The 14972-nt window shown below is 33.3% G+C and overlaps 1 protein-coding gene across 1 annotated transcript; it reads left to right on the top strand.

Moving 5' to 3' along the window:
• The first annotated feature begins 316 nt into the window (after nt 1–316).
• LOC101901557 (gustatory receptor for sugar taste 64f) lies at nt 317–13365 on the top strand. Its single transcript, XM_005175695.3, has 9 exons — nt 317–508; nt 858–1021; nt 1110–1178; nt 3047–3238; nt 3379–3573; nt 8792–9063; nt 9140–9294; nt 9436–9688; nt 13011–13365. The coding sequence occupies exons 1-9, from the start codon at nt 414–416 to the stop codon at nt 13134–13136; spliced, it is 1521 nt and encodes a 506-aa protein (XP_005175752.2). The 5' UTR covers nt 317–413; the 3' UTR covers nt 13137–13365.
• The last annotated feature ends 1607 nt before the right edge of the window (nt 13366–14972 follow it).

Below are 14972 nucleotides of genomic sequence, written 5' to 3'. Positions count from 1 at the left end.
GTAATGCCATTTAAAATTTTCTGCGAATTTCATTGTCACAAAAGAAAGCCGTTTTAATTTATTTGCAATTACAATGGAGGCGAGAAAACCGTTTGAAATTTGAAATTCATGTCAAGTGACATTTAGCGGGACAAGAGACTGATAAAAAAAAAAATGACAGCAGCAGGAGTGGGGGAGGGGAGAGGCGGTCTAGCCAGCTTGCTCTATGAATTAATTATAACAATTAATAATGGCCAAGCAAAAAAAGGGGGAAAAAACTTGACATGAATTGGCTAAAAAAAAGGCGGAGCAAACGTTTATCTGAAATGGTCAGCAGTTGAGTGGAGTACCCCAAAGTGAATTGAGAGATTTAAAACGTGTATTTGATTTTTTAAATTATTTCGATTTTTTTTTTCTTTTTTGTGAAGGTCATAATGAAATTATTGAATAATTTCAATACAAAATTAGCGAAATATCGAAAAAATGCCAAGAAATTTTCAAAGAATATTTCCACTAACGTCGGCACCAGGTAAGTTTGCAGCAACTGTCAGCAACTTGTCTTCTTTCTTCTTATTTTTCTCTCCTGGCCATTCGAATGAATTTGAATAATGGATTTTATGCAAATGATTTTGAAAATTTTTACACACGAATGGCTACAAATGTCGCCACAATGAGTGGCCGAAAACAAACCAAAATTTCAAATCGATTTTTCTTCTCTTTAAAAATCTATAAATAAAAGTTTTAAATAAGAAATTATCCCTTCTTCTTTTGTTTCAAACATTTGTGGCTTTTTTGGACAACAATACAAACACGTACACACTCACAAACACACTCTTACACTCACATACAAATAAAAACCACAAATTTATTCAATTTAGTTTGACTACTTCGCATAATGACGGTTTGGCATCCATGAAATTACCTGTCACCCGGCCGCAGGCTTTACGAATGCAAATAATTAGCGATTCAGACCACTACCATTCGTATTTCACCTCAAGGACCGATGTACCGAACAATGAGGAATATTTGGAAAAGCCAACGAGTAAGTTGTTTGTCTCTCTCTCTTCCTCTCTGACCATTGTCATGATTGTTGTTGTTATTGTTGCTGATGGAATTTCTGTGTCCCTTAGAATTTCTGCAGAAAGCCACGAAAGATAATTTTATGTATGAAGGTCATTTTCACGAGGCCGTGGGCAAAAGTAAGTAAAAAGTTATGTGTATACACATGTATGTGTATTTGTGTATGTGTGAACTCAAATTATTTGGAACGAGGGGTTTTTAAAGCCGGAAAGCCGGAGGTGTCTATGGATGAGCTCTGGAAGCCATCTTTATAGACGAGCTCTGGAAGGAGGTCGTCTCTATAGACAAGCAGGAGGTCGTCTTCTATACACGAGCTCCAGAGAGGTCGTCTTCTATAGACGAGCTCCAGAGAGGTCGTCTTCTATAGACGAGCTCCAGAGAGGTCGTCTTCTATAGACGAGCTCCAGAGAGGTCGTCTTCTATACGAGCTCCAGAGAGGTCGTCTTTATAGACGAGCTCCAGAGAGGTCGTCTTTTATAGACGAGCTCCAGAGAGGTCGTCTTTTATAGACGAGCTCCAGAGAGGTCGTCTTTTATAGACGAGCTCCAGAGAGGTCGTCTCTATAGACGAGCTCCAGAGAGGTCGTCTTCTATAGACGAGCTCCAGAGAGGTCGTCTTCTATAGACGAGCTCCAGAGAGGTCGTCTTCCATAGACGAGCTCCAGAGAGGTCGTCTTCTATAGACGAGCTCCAGAGGTCGTCTTTTATAGACGAACTCCAGAGGTCGTCTTTTATAGACGAGCTCCAGAGAGGTCCTCGTCTTTTATAGACGAGCTCCAGAGAGGTCGTCCTTTATAGAGGAGCTCCAGATAGGCCGTCCTTTATAGAGGAGCTCCAGAGAGGTCGTCCTTTATAGACGAGCTCCAGAGAGGTCGTCCTTTATAGACGAGCTCCAGAGAGGTCGTCTTTTATAGACGAGGTCGTCTTCTATAGACGAGCTCCAGCGAGGTCGTCTTCTATAGACGAGCTCCAGCGAGGTCGTCTTCTATAGACGAGCTCCAGAGAGGTCGTCCCTATAGACGAGCTACAGCTGGTCTATAAGGCCATGTCCCTTTTAGACGCCCTTCAGCTCCTCTATAAGGGTCATGGCCTTTTCGCCGGCCTTCAGCTCCTCTATAAGGGCCATGGCCCTTTTCGCCGGCCTTCAGCTCCTCTATAAGGGCCATGGCCCTTTTCGCCGGCCTTCAGCTCCTCTATAAGGGCCATGGCCCTTTTCGCCGTCCTTCAGCTCCTCTATAAGGGCCATGTCCCTTTCAGACGCGATTCAGCTCGTCCAAGAGCCATGTCCCTTTCAGACGCGCTTCAGCTCGTCTATACGGGCCATGACCCTTTCAGACGCCCTGCAGCTGGTCTATAAGGGCCATGTACCTTTCAGACGCCCTGCAGCTGGTCTATAAGGTCCATGTACCTTTCAGACGCACTGCAGCTCGTCTATAAGGGCCATGTCCCTTTCAGACGCCCTGCAGCTCGTCTATAAGGGCCATGTCCCTTTCAGACGCCCTGCAGCTCGTCTATAAGGGCCATGTCCCTTTCAGACGCCCTGCAGCTCGTCTATAAGGGCCATGTCCCTTTCAGACGCCCTGCAGCTCGTCTATAAGGGCCATGTCCCTTTCAGACGCCCTGCAGCTCGTCTATAAGGGCCATGTCCCTTTCAGACGCCCTGCAGCTCGTCTATAAGGGCCATGTCCCTTTCAGACGCCCTGCAGCTCGTCTATAAGGGCCATGTCCCTTTCAGACGCCCTGCAGCTCGTCTATAAGGGCCATGTCCCTTTCAGACGCCCTGCAGCTCGTCTATAAGGGCCATGTCCCTTTCAGACGCCCTGCAGCTCGTCTATAAGGGCCATGTCATTTTCAGACGCCCAGCAGCTCGTCTATAAGAGCCATGGGTCTTTCCGACGGCCATCTGCTCGTCTTAGGGGCCATGGCCCGTATAAGACGGTCTTAAGTTCGTCTACTCTCGTCTCTTTGCCTTTTTCTATTTTTTCCAGTTCTTCTAATCGCCCAATGTTTTGCCATGATGCCAGTGCGTGGAGTAACATCCTCTCATCCACGCTATTTGTCCTTCTCCTGGACTCATATTCGAACCATTTACTGTTTGATTTTCATCACCTGCAGTGCTGTGGATTCCATAATAGCTGTTTACAAAGTTCTAAATGCACCGATAACATTTAACAATATTGGTAAGCAGAAAAAAATTAAAAGCAACTTCAAAACTTTCCGAACATTTGAATTTTCCTATTTTAAAAAAATTGAAAACTAATCGCCTTGCTTGTTCCATTTTCACTCCATTTAATTCCATTTCGTTCGCAACGCCATCCAGAACCAATGATTTTTCGCATTGCCATTCTAATTGTTTGTGTGAGCGCCTTAAATTTGGCTCGCAAATGGCCGGAACTAATGGTGCAGTGGCACAGCCTGGAGCAGCAGCTACCTGAGTACAGTTCACAAAAGGAGAAACGTCGCATGGCAGATAAGATACGAATGGTCTTCTTTGTCGGGATGATATTGTCGCTGGGTAAGTGTTCCTTTTGTTTTGTTGTGACTTCTTGGAATCGAGACATTGCGAGACATTCGCCCAATGATAAATGAAAAGAGATTTACACTTTTCGCATCCTCTCTATCTATCTCTCCTTGCTTTTGAAAAGTTCAAAAGTCTTTCAAATGGAAAGCCGTAATGATTCTGTGTTTTTCCCGTTTAAAATGTCGTTTGTTTTAGATTTTGGCTTTGTGTAAATAATAGTCAAAGATTTATTGCTTTCGGTTGATATTTTCAAAGTATTTATTTGAACGTTGGGCGCCACAGGCCATGGGATATATTTTATCTATGGCCTTATGAGAAGACCATTATTTAAGGATTTAAAATTGCGTTGTGTTGTTTTAATAAATGGACAAACATATTATCGCTTGTAATCAGTAATTCGAAAGCAATGATGATGATTGTTTCCCATTTTCGTAAAAAAAAGTTCAGTGACATAATTTACGTTGGGAATGAGGTCTTGTAAATTACGAACAAAAAATTATTACAAGAAAAACTTAGTAGATTTTTAAAGCGACCCATAACCGTGGACTTAAAAAAAAGATATTTGTTCTAGGACCAAAAAAGTTGGATTTTTAAAGAATATTTTTTCCAAGGACCAAAAGGTCAATGAACGTGGATTTTTTAAAGAATATTTTTTCAGGGACCAAAAGACCAATAAACGTGGATTTTTTAAAGACCAATAAACGTAGAGTTTTTAAAGAATATTTTTTCAGGGACCAAAAGACCAATAAACGTGGATTTTTTAAAGACCAATAAACGTAGAGTTTTTAAAGAATATTTTTTCAGGGACCAAAAGACCAATAAACGTGGATTTTTTAAAGACCAATAAACGTAGAGTTTTTAAAGAATATTTTTTCAGGGACCAAAAGACCAATAAACGTGGATTTTTTTAAAGAATATTTTTTCAAGGACCCAAAGGACAAATAAACGTGGATTTTTTAAAGAATATTTTTTCAAGGAACAAAACGTGGATTTTTTTAAAGAATATTTTTTCAAGGACCCAAAGGACAAATAAACGTGGATTTTTTAAAGAATATTTTTTCAAGGAACAAAACGTGGATTTTTTAAAGAATATTTTTTCAAGGAACAAAACGTGGATTTTTTAAAGAATATTTTTTCAAGGAACAAAACGTGGATTTTTTAAAGAATATTTTTTCAAGGAACAAAACGTGGATTTCAAGGACCAAAAGACCAATAAACGTGGATTTGTTAAAGAATATTTTTTCCAAGGACCAAAAGACCAATAAACGTGGATTTTTAAAGAATATTTTTTCCAAGGACCAAAAGACCAATAAACGTGGATTTTTAAAGAATATTTTTTCCAAGGACCAAAAGACCAATCAAAGTGGATTTTTAAAGAATATTCTTTTCAAGGACCAATAAACGTGGATTTTTTAAAGAATATTTTTTCCAAGGACCAAAAGACCAATCAAAGTGGATTTTTAAAGAATATTCTTTTCAAGGACCAATAAACGTGGATTTTTTAAAGAATATTTTTTCCAAGGACCAAAAGACCAATCAAAGTGGATTTTTAAAGAATATTCTTTTGAAGGACCAATAAACGTGGATTTTTTAAAGAATATTTTTTCCAAGGACCAAAAGACCAATCAAAGTGGATTTTTAAAGAATATTCTTTTCAAGGACCAATAAACGTGGATTTTTTAAAGAATATTTTTCCAAGGACCAAAAGACCAATCAAAGTGGATTTTTAAAGAATATTCTTTTCAAGGACCAATAAACGTGGATTTTTTAAAGAATATTTTTTCAAGGACCAATAAACGTGGATTTTTTAAAGAATATTTTTTCAAGGACAAAAAGACCAATGAACGTGGATTTTTTAAAGAATATTTTTTCAAAGACAAAAAGACCAATGAACGTGAATTTTTTAAAGAATATTTTTTCAAGGACAAAAAGACCAATGAACCTGGATTTTTTAAAGAATATTTTTTCAAGGAACAAAACGTGGATTTTTTTAAAGAATATTTTTTCAAGGACCCAAAGGACAAATAAACGTGGATTTTTAAAGAATATTTTTCAAGGAACAAAACGTGGATTTTTTAAAGAATATTTTTTCAAGGAACAAAACGTGGATTTTTAAAGAATATTTTTTCAAGGAACAAAACGTGGATTTTTAAAGAATATTTTTCAAGGAACAAAACGTGGATTTTTAAAGAATATTTTTCAAGGAACAAAACGTGGATTTCAAGGACCAAAAGACCAATAAACGTGGATTTGTTAAAGAATATTTTTTCCAAGGACCAAAAGACCAATAAACGTGGATTTTTAAAGAATATTTTTTCCAAGGACCAAAAGACCAATAAACGTGGATTTTTAAAGAATATTTTTTCCAAGGACCAAAAGACCAATCAAAGTGGATTTTTAAAGAATATTCTTTTCAAGGACCAATAAACGTGGATTTTTTAAAGAATATTTTTTCCAAGGACCAAAAGACCAATCAAAGTGGATTTTTAAAGAATATTCTTTTCAAGGACCAATAAACGTGGATTTTTTAAAGAATATTTTTTCCAAGGACCAAAAGACCAATCAAAGTGGATTTTTAAAGAATATTCTTTTCAAGGACCAATAAACGTGGATTTTTTAAAGAATATTTTTTCCAAGGACCAAAAGACCAATCAAAGTGGATTTTTAAAGAATATTCTTTTCAAGGACCAATAAACGTGGATTTTTTAAAGAATATTTTTTCCAAGGACCAAAAGACCAATCAAAGTGGATTTTTAAAGAATATTCTTTTCAAGGACCAATAAACGTGGATTTTTTAAAGAATATTTTTTCAAGGACCAATAAACGTGGATTTTTTAAAGAATATTTTTTCCAAGGACCAAAAGACCAATGAACGTGGATTTTTTAAAGAATATTTTTTCAAGGACAAAAAGACCAATGAACCTGGATTTTTTAAAGAATATTTTTTCCAAGGACCAAAAGACCAATGAACGTGGATTTTTTAAAGAATATTTTTTCCAAGGACCAATAAACGTGGATTTTTAAAGAATATTTTTTCAAGGACCAAAAGACCAATAAACGTGGACTTTTTAAAGAATATTTTTTTCAAGGACCAAAAGACCAATAAACGTGGATTTTTTAAAGAATATTTTTTCAAGGACCAATAGAACGTGGATTTTTTAAAGAATATTTTTTCAAGTACCAATAGAACGTGGATTTTTTAAAGAATATTTTTTCAAGGACCAATAGAACGTGGATTTTTTAAAGAATATTTCTTCAGGGACCAATAGAACGTGGATTTTTTAAAGAATATTTTTTCAAGGACCAATAGAACGCGGATTTTTTAAAGAATATTTCTTCAGGGACCAATAGAACGTGGATTTTTTAAAGAATATTTTTTCAAGGACCAATAGAACGTGGATTTTTTAAAGAATATTTCTTCAGGGACCAATAGAACGTGGATTTTTTAAAGAATATTTTTTCAAGGACCAATAGAACGTGGATTTTTAAAGAATATTTTTCCAAGGACCAATAAACGTGGATTTTTAAAGAATATTTTTTCCAAGGACCAAAAGACCAATAAACGTGGATTTTTTAAGGACCTTCAGACCAATACACTTGTTATTTTTAAGAGATAATTTTTTCAAGGACCAGAAGACCAATAAAGAATATTTGTTCAAGGACCAATAAATGTAGATTTTTTAAAGAATAGATTTTTTATATTTTTAGACCTGAAGAAATAAACGTGGGTTTTTTAAAGATTTTTTTTCTAGGACCAATAAACCTGGGTTTTTAAAGATTTTTTTCTAGGACCAATAGACCAATAAACCTGGGTTTTTAAAGATTTTTTTCAAGGACCAAAGACAAAAAAAAACATGGATTTTTTAGAGATTATTTTTTTAAAGGACCAAAAGACCAATAAAGAATATTTTTTCAAGGACCATGTTTTTCAAAAAATATGTTTTCAAGCACTAATAAACGTGGATTTACGAATTCTCATACTACCAAAATTTCCAATTTCTACCTCTATCCGTTTTACTTATTCCATGGATTACATTTTTATTACCTTTACGACATTTTTTTTATAGCTTCTGTCATTTCGCCTGGGCTTTGAATCAGCCACTCAATCAGTTACTGAAATATCTTCAAAATACATGTTTTGAAATGAATGCATGCAATGTTCACTAAAACAACTCATGAACCAATACACACACAGAAACCATTTATACATAAGAACCTTGGTAATGATGTTACCGTTTATCCAAAGTTTGAAATAAACAACATCGGTTAACGCATTGCAGAGAACATCAATTACTAACACAATGTATCTTATTTACATATGTACAGAATATTTTCTTTGAAAGAGTAGACCTTGGTTGGTGTGTCAAATCATTGACAAAACTGCATACAAAAAGATCAGAACTCAGGCTTTCGACATTAGTACAATGTTTTGTACCGTTGGCTATTTTTTGGAACCATGTAGTTTAAATGCCAAAAAAATTAAAATAAAAAATTAAAAACAATTTCAAAAATAATTAAAAATGTTAACACTATTTATACATAAAAACCTTGGAATAGACATCACTTTTCATATAAAGCTAGCAGGAACAACATCGGTTCGCGCATTCCAGAGAACATCTATTACTAACATAATGCAATTTATTTATATATCTCTTGATTATATTTTCCGATAGATTTGATCTTTTGTAGGGTGTCAAACCATTGGCAAAACTTCATACAAACAAATCGGAGCCCTGGTTTTCGACATTATTACAATGTTTCGTACCTTTGCATATTTTTCGGATCTATGAAATTTAAATTCCCTTCAATCACAAAAAAAAAAAAATAAAATAAAAATATTTCAAAAAGTAGACCCTTTATGGGAGAGGTACCAGATGTAATAATACCCTACTTTTAAAGCTTCCATTGGCGCACTTTTCCGACCCCTTGTCCTTTGAATGCCAATAGATCCCTTCCAATCACCAAAGAAATTTAGAAAAATTTCGAGACTCAAAATAATTGAAAGTTTCGACATTTTATGGGAGAGGTACCCGAAGAAGTGAAGCAATGTTGTCTATCTTAAAATTCTATTGAGGTATTCGTTGAGTACCAAATAGTGCAGAACTAGGACCAAATTTTGTACTCCCATCACTAAAGTCGAAGCGTTATTTCCATGAGTCACATTTTTATTTTAATTCAAAAATTTTTTAATTTCCCTGAATTCCACCCATAGCTGAACACTTGCTGAGCGTTACCCAAGCAATTTACTTTGCGGCCCGCTGTGGAGCCACCGATGATCCGGTGAAGAATTTCCTTCTCATTGCCAGCGACCATCTGTTCTACATATTTCCCTATTCCTATTTATTGGGATGGTATGGCAAGCTATTGAATGTCATGTCCACTTTCATCTGGAACTATATGGATGTGTTTGTGATGATCATGAGTATTGGACTGACCTATATGTTCAAGCGGGTCAATGAGAATTTGGAGAAGTTTAAAAATAAGGTAACCCATATTTTTTTTTCCAAAATTGTAAAAAAAATTAAAAATTAAATTTTCAAAATTCCACTCCCTTTTCCAGCAAATGCCAGCTGTCTTTTGGGCTGAGCGTCGTGTCCAATACCGCAATGTGTGTATCCTGTGCGAAAAGGTGGACAATGCCATTTCAATGATAACCATGGTGTCCTTTTCGAATAATTTGTACTTCATTTGTGTGCAGTTGTTGAAGAGCAGAAAGTAAGTGGGTGAGGGGGAGAGGGGAGGGAGAGGAGGAAATGAAAATTGGTTATTGGTAATGTTTCCCCTTTCCTCTCCCCCCTTTTCATCAATATTATGAATATTTTATTAGACCTGCTTTCATATCGTTCCATCTTCCAGCAACATGTCCTCCGCCGTCAGCATGGTCTATTTCTATTTCTCTTTGGTATTTCTATTTCTACGCTCGCTGGCAGTGTCCTTGTATTCGGCAGCCATTTACGATGAATCACGAAAACCTTTACGCGTTCTACGCTCCGTGCCCAAGGAGTCCTGGTGTCTGGAAGTCAAACGCTTTGCCACCGAAATTAGCAGTGATTTGGTGGCATTGAGTGGCATGAAATTCTTTCATCTAACAAGAAAATTGGTTCTGAGTGTAAGTTGATTACGGGCGGAATGGACATGCTTTCACATCGCCGGCATTATCCTTATAGTCCTTTTTATTTATTTCATGTTGGCCATGTTGTTCAATGGCATATTTGTAGCGGCTGCCTTTCACATTCTATTCCCATAGCGACTTAACAGAGTCGGGCTGGTTGGCTGGCTGGCTGATAGACTGACTGGCCATTGTGGCCAGGAATTCTGAAATTCATTTCATTTATTTTTTCTTTGTTATTGAAATTCCAATTCCAGGTCCATTTCTTTTCATTCTTTGCCATTGAATTGAATTTATTTACCAAGAGAAGTATTTTGGATAACAGGACAGCCGGGCAGCTAGTCAGCCAGTCAATCTGTACTCTACATTGATGCCATTGTTTGAAATATCTGTTCGAATTAAGTGACTGAACGAAAGGATGAAAATAGTGCAAAGTTATGGCTTCAATGGGCGCTGGAACAAAAGCTGATTTGATTAATTGCCAAATAAGCTGGGAAGGTGTGACAATGATAGACCAACGACTGGTTGAGCCATAATCTCCATTGTTAGGCAGGGAAAACTCCATACAACTTGATTCGTCTTTAATTTCTCGGTTCGTTGAATATGTCCTTAGACAGGACATCTGTAGTAAATATATTAAAATAGAACATTAAATTATAATAAGGACATTATTAGGGGACTTTCAAGGACCAAAGGACAAATAAACGCAGATTTTTTAAAGAATATTCTCTAAGGACCTTCTTTCAATAAACGTGGATTTTTAAAGAATATTTTTCAAGGACCTTCTTTCAATAAACGTGGATTTTTAAAGAATATTTTCAAGGACCAAATAAACATGGATTTTTAAAGGATATTTTTTCAAGGACCAAATAAACGTGGATTTTTTAAAGAATATTTTTCAAGGACCAATAGAACGTGGATTTTTTCAAAGAATATTTTTCAAGGACCAAACAAACGTAGACCGTTTAAAGAATATTTTTCAAGGATAAATAGAACGTGGACTTTTTAAAGAATATTTTCTCAAGGACCAATGGAACGTGGCTTTTTAACAGAATATTTTTTCAAGGATAGTGGATTTTTAAAGAATATTTTTTTCAAAGAACGTGTATTTTTTAAAGAATATTTTTCAATGACCAATTGAACGTGGATTTTTTAAAGAATATTTTTCAAGGACCAAACAAACGTGGATTTTATAAAGAATATTTTTTCAAGGACCAATAGAACGTGGATTTTTTAAAGAATATTTTTTCAAGGACCAATAGAACGTGGATTTTTTAAAGAATATTTTTTCAAGGACCAATAGAACGTGGATTTTTTAAAGGAATATTTTTCAAGAACCAATAGAACGTGGATTTTTTAAAGAATATTTTTTCAAGGACCAATAAAACGTGGATTTTTTAAAGAATATTTTTTCAAGGACCAATAAACGTGGATTTTTTAAAGAATATTTTTTCAAAGACCAATAAACGTGGATTTTTTAAAGAATATTTTTTCATGGACCATAGAACGTGGATTTTTTAAAGAATATTTTTTCAAGAACCAAATAAACGTGGATTTTTAAAGAATATTTTTTCAAGAACCAAATAAACGTGGATTTTTTAAAGAATATTTTTTCAAGAACCAAATAAACGTGGATTTTTTAAAGAATATTTTTCAAGAACCAAATAAACGTGGATTTTTTAAAAGAATATTTTTTCAAGAACCAAATAAACGTGGATTTTTTAAAGAATATTTTTCAAGAACCAAATAAACGTGGATTTTTTAAAGAATATTTTTTCAAGAACCAAATAAACGTGGATTTTTTAAAGAATATTTTTTCAAGAACCAAATAAACGTGGATTTTTAAAGAATATTTTTTCAAGAACCAAATAAACGTGATTTTTAAAGAATATTTTTCAAGAACCAAATAAACGGGAGTTTTTAAGAATATTTTCAGACCAAATAAAACCGTGGATTTAAAGAATATTTTTTCAAGAACCAAATAACGTGGATTTTTTAAAGAATATTTTTTCAAGAACCAAATAAACGTGGATTTTTTAAAGAATATTTTTTCAAGAACCAAATAAACGTGGATTTTTTAAAGAATATTTTTCAAGAACCAAATAAACGTGGATTTTTAAAGAATATTTTTCAAGAACCAAATAAACGTGGATTTTTTAAAGAATATTTTTTCAAGAACCAAATAAACGTGGATTTTTTAAAGAATATTTTTTCAAGAACCAAATAAACGTGGATTTTTTAAAGAATATTTTTTCAAGAACCAAATAAACGTGGATTTTTTAAAGAATATTTTTTCAAGAAACCAAATAAACGTGGATTTTTTAAAGAATATTTTTTCAAGAACCAAATAAACGTGGATTTTTAAAGAATATTTTTTCAAGAACCAATAAAGTGGATTTTTAAAGAATATTTTTTCAAGAACCAAATAAACGTGGATTTTTTAAAGAATATTTTTTTTTCAAGGACCAAAGGACAAATAAACGTAGATTTTTTAAAGAATATTTTTTTTCAAGGACCAAATAAACGTGGATTTTTAAAGAATATTTTTTCAAGGACCAAAGGACAAATAAACGTAGATTTTTTAAAGAATATTTTTTCAAGGACCAAAGGACAAATAAACGTAGATTTTTTAAAGAATATTTTTTTTCAAGGACCAAATAAACGTGGATTTTTTAAAGAATATTTTTTTCAAGGACCAAAGGACAAATAAACGTAGATTTTTTAAAGAATATTTTTTTTCAAGGATCAAATAAATGTGGATTTTTTAAAGAATATTTTGCAAGGACCAAATAAAGGTGGATTATTTTTTCAAGGACCAAAAGACTAATAAACGCGGATTTTTAAGAAATATTTTTTCAAGGTCCAAAGGACAAATAAACGTGAATTTTTAAGAATAATTTTTTCCAGGACCAAAGGACAAAAAAACATGGATTTTTTAAAGAATAATTTTTTCAAGGACCAAAGGGCAAATAACCGTGTGTTTTTTAAAGAATAATTTTTTCAAGGGCCAAAGAACAAAAAACGTGGATTTTTAAAGAATCATTTCTTCAATTACCAATGGACATATATACCGTCAATCCCTTTGTAGAGCAATTCATTTCATTGTTTACAAACATCATTAAATCATGTAAACCATTTGTCCTACATTGTATGGGTCCCCTGTTAAACACCTTCAACCTCTCAACATGCTTGTTCGATTTCATTGACAACCCATATTCACACACATCGTATTTTGTTGCAGATAACACGAATACAACAAGTAAACAACACCAATGCTCTAAACTAATAATTTTTTTCCTCTTTCTCTTGCTTCTTCCCTCAGGTGGCCGGTACAATTGTCACCTATGAACTGGTGCTAATACAATTCTATGAACCAACCGATCTATGGGATTGCAAAAGTCTATTAAAAAATTTCAAACATCAAAAGCTGTTGGCTAGTGGCAAATAAACCGGACGGTTATATGTGATGCGGACAAATGAAGAAAACGAGAAACAAGAAATTGAATTACATTTTAAAACTGAAGACGGGACGTGCAAAGTTTTCATTGAAAATCTTAAATTTATTAAATGTTTTAAATTTAACAACATAGTTGATATACACTCTAGATCTCTTTGTTATCTTTCTTTTATGAGTCACTTAATTCAAAGTAGGATTAAGCACTCTGTCGCTCAACTGACCGCATAAATAAAAACGTATATTAATCCTAAGTTGCATTTGTCACTTCATTGCGGCTAATGCCGTGAGAGAGCTCTCATGAGACCCAGGTAACAATGTGAAAAAATTGCATAAAAAATCCACGTCCTTAAAAAAAAAATCAACATATAATGGTAGAATGCTCCTTGAAAAAAATCTATAAAAAGTCCACACTGTTTTGTCCTTTGGTCCTTGAAAAAAGTAATCTTAAAAATCCACGTTTATTGGTCCTTGAAAAAAGTAATCTTAAAAATCCACGTTTATTGGTCCTTGAAAAAATTATTCTTTAAAAAATCCACGTTTATTGGTCCTTGAAAAAATTATTCTTTTAAAAATCCACGTTTATTGGTCCTTTAAAAAATTATTCTTTAAAAAATCCACGTTTATTGGTCCTTTAAAAAATTATTCTTTAAAAAATCCACGTTTATTGGTCCTTTAAAAAATTATTCTTTAAAAAATCCACGTTTATTGGTCCTTGAAAAAATTATTCTTTAAAAAATCCACTTTTATTGGTCCTTGAAAAAAATTGTTCTTTAAAAAATCCACGTTCTACTGGTCCTTGAAAAAATTATTCTTTAAAAAATCCACGTTTATTGGTTCTTGAAAAAATTATTCTTTAAAAAATCCACGTTTATTGGTCCTTGAAAAAATTATTCTTTAAAAAATCCACGTTTATTGGTCCTTGAAAAAATTATTCTTTAAAAATCCACGTTTATTGGTCCTTGAAAAAATTATTCTTTAAAAAATCCACGTTTATTGGACCTTGAAAAAATTATTCTTTAAAAAATCCACGTTTATTGGTCCTTGAAAAAATTATTCTTTAAAAAATCCACGTTGATTGGTCCTTGAAAAAATTATTCTTTAAAAAATCCACGTTTATTGGTCCTTGAAAAAATTATTCTTTAAAAAATCCACGTTTATTGGTCCTTAAAAAAATTATTCTTTAAAAAATCCACGTTTATTGGTCCTTGAAAAAATTATTCTTTAAAAAATCCACGTTTATTGGTCCTTGAAAAAAATATTCTTTAAAAAATCCACGTTTATTTGGTCTTGGAAAAATATTATCTTTAAAAAATCCACGTTTATTTGGTCTTGGAAAAATATTATCTTTAAAAATCCACGTTTATTTCGTCCCGGACAAATATTATCTTTAAAAAATCCACGTTTATTTGGTCTTGGAAAAATATTATCTTTAAAAAAATCCACGTTTATTTGGTCCTGGATAAATATTATCTTTAAAAAATCCACGTTTATTTGGTCCTGGAAAAATATTATCTTTAAAAAATCCACATTTATTTGGTCCTGGAAAAATATTATCTTTAAAAAATCCACGTTTATTGGTCCTTGAAAAAAATATTCTTTAAAAAATCCACGTTTATTGGTTCTTGAAAAAATTATTCTTAAAAAAATCCACGTTTATTGGTCCTTGAAAAAATTATTCTTTAAAAATCCACATTATTGGTCCTTGAAAAAATTATTCTTTAAAAAATCCACGTTTATTGGTCCTTGAAAAAATTATTCTTTAAAAAATCCACGTTTCTTTGGTCCTTGAAAAAATTATTCTTTAAAAAATCCACGTTTATTGGTCCT

The sequence above is a fragment of the Musca domestica genome, unplaced genomic scaffold, assembly GCF_030504385.1.
Source record: "Musca domestica strain aabys unplaced genomic scaffold, Musca_domestica.polishedcontigs.V.1.1 15, whole genome shotgun sequence".
Taxonomy (NCBI): Eukaryota; Metazoa; Arthropoda; class Insecta; order Diptera; family Muscidae; genus Musca; species Musca domestica.
This window is presented reverse-complemented; position numbering and strand designations above follow the sequence as displayed.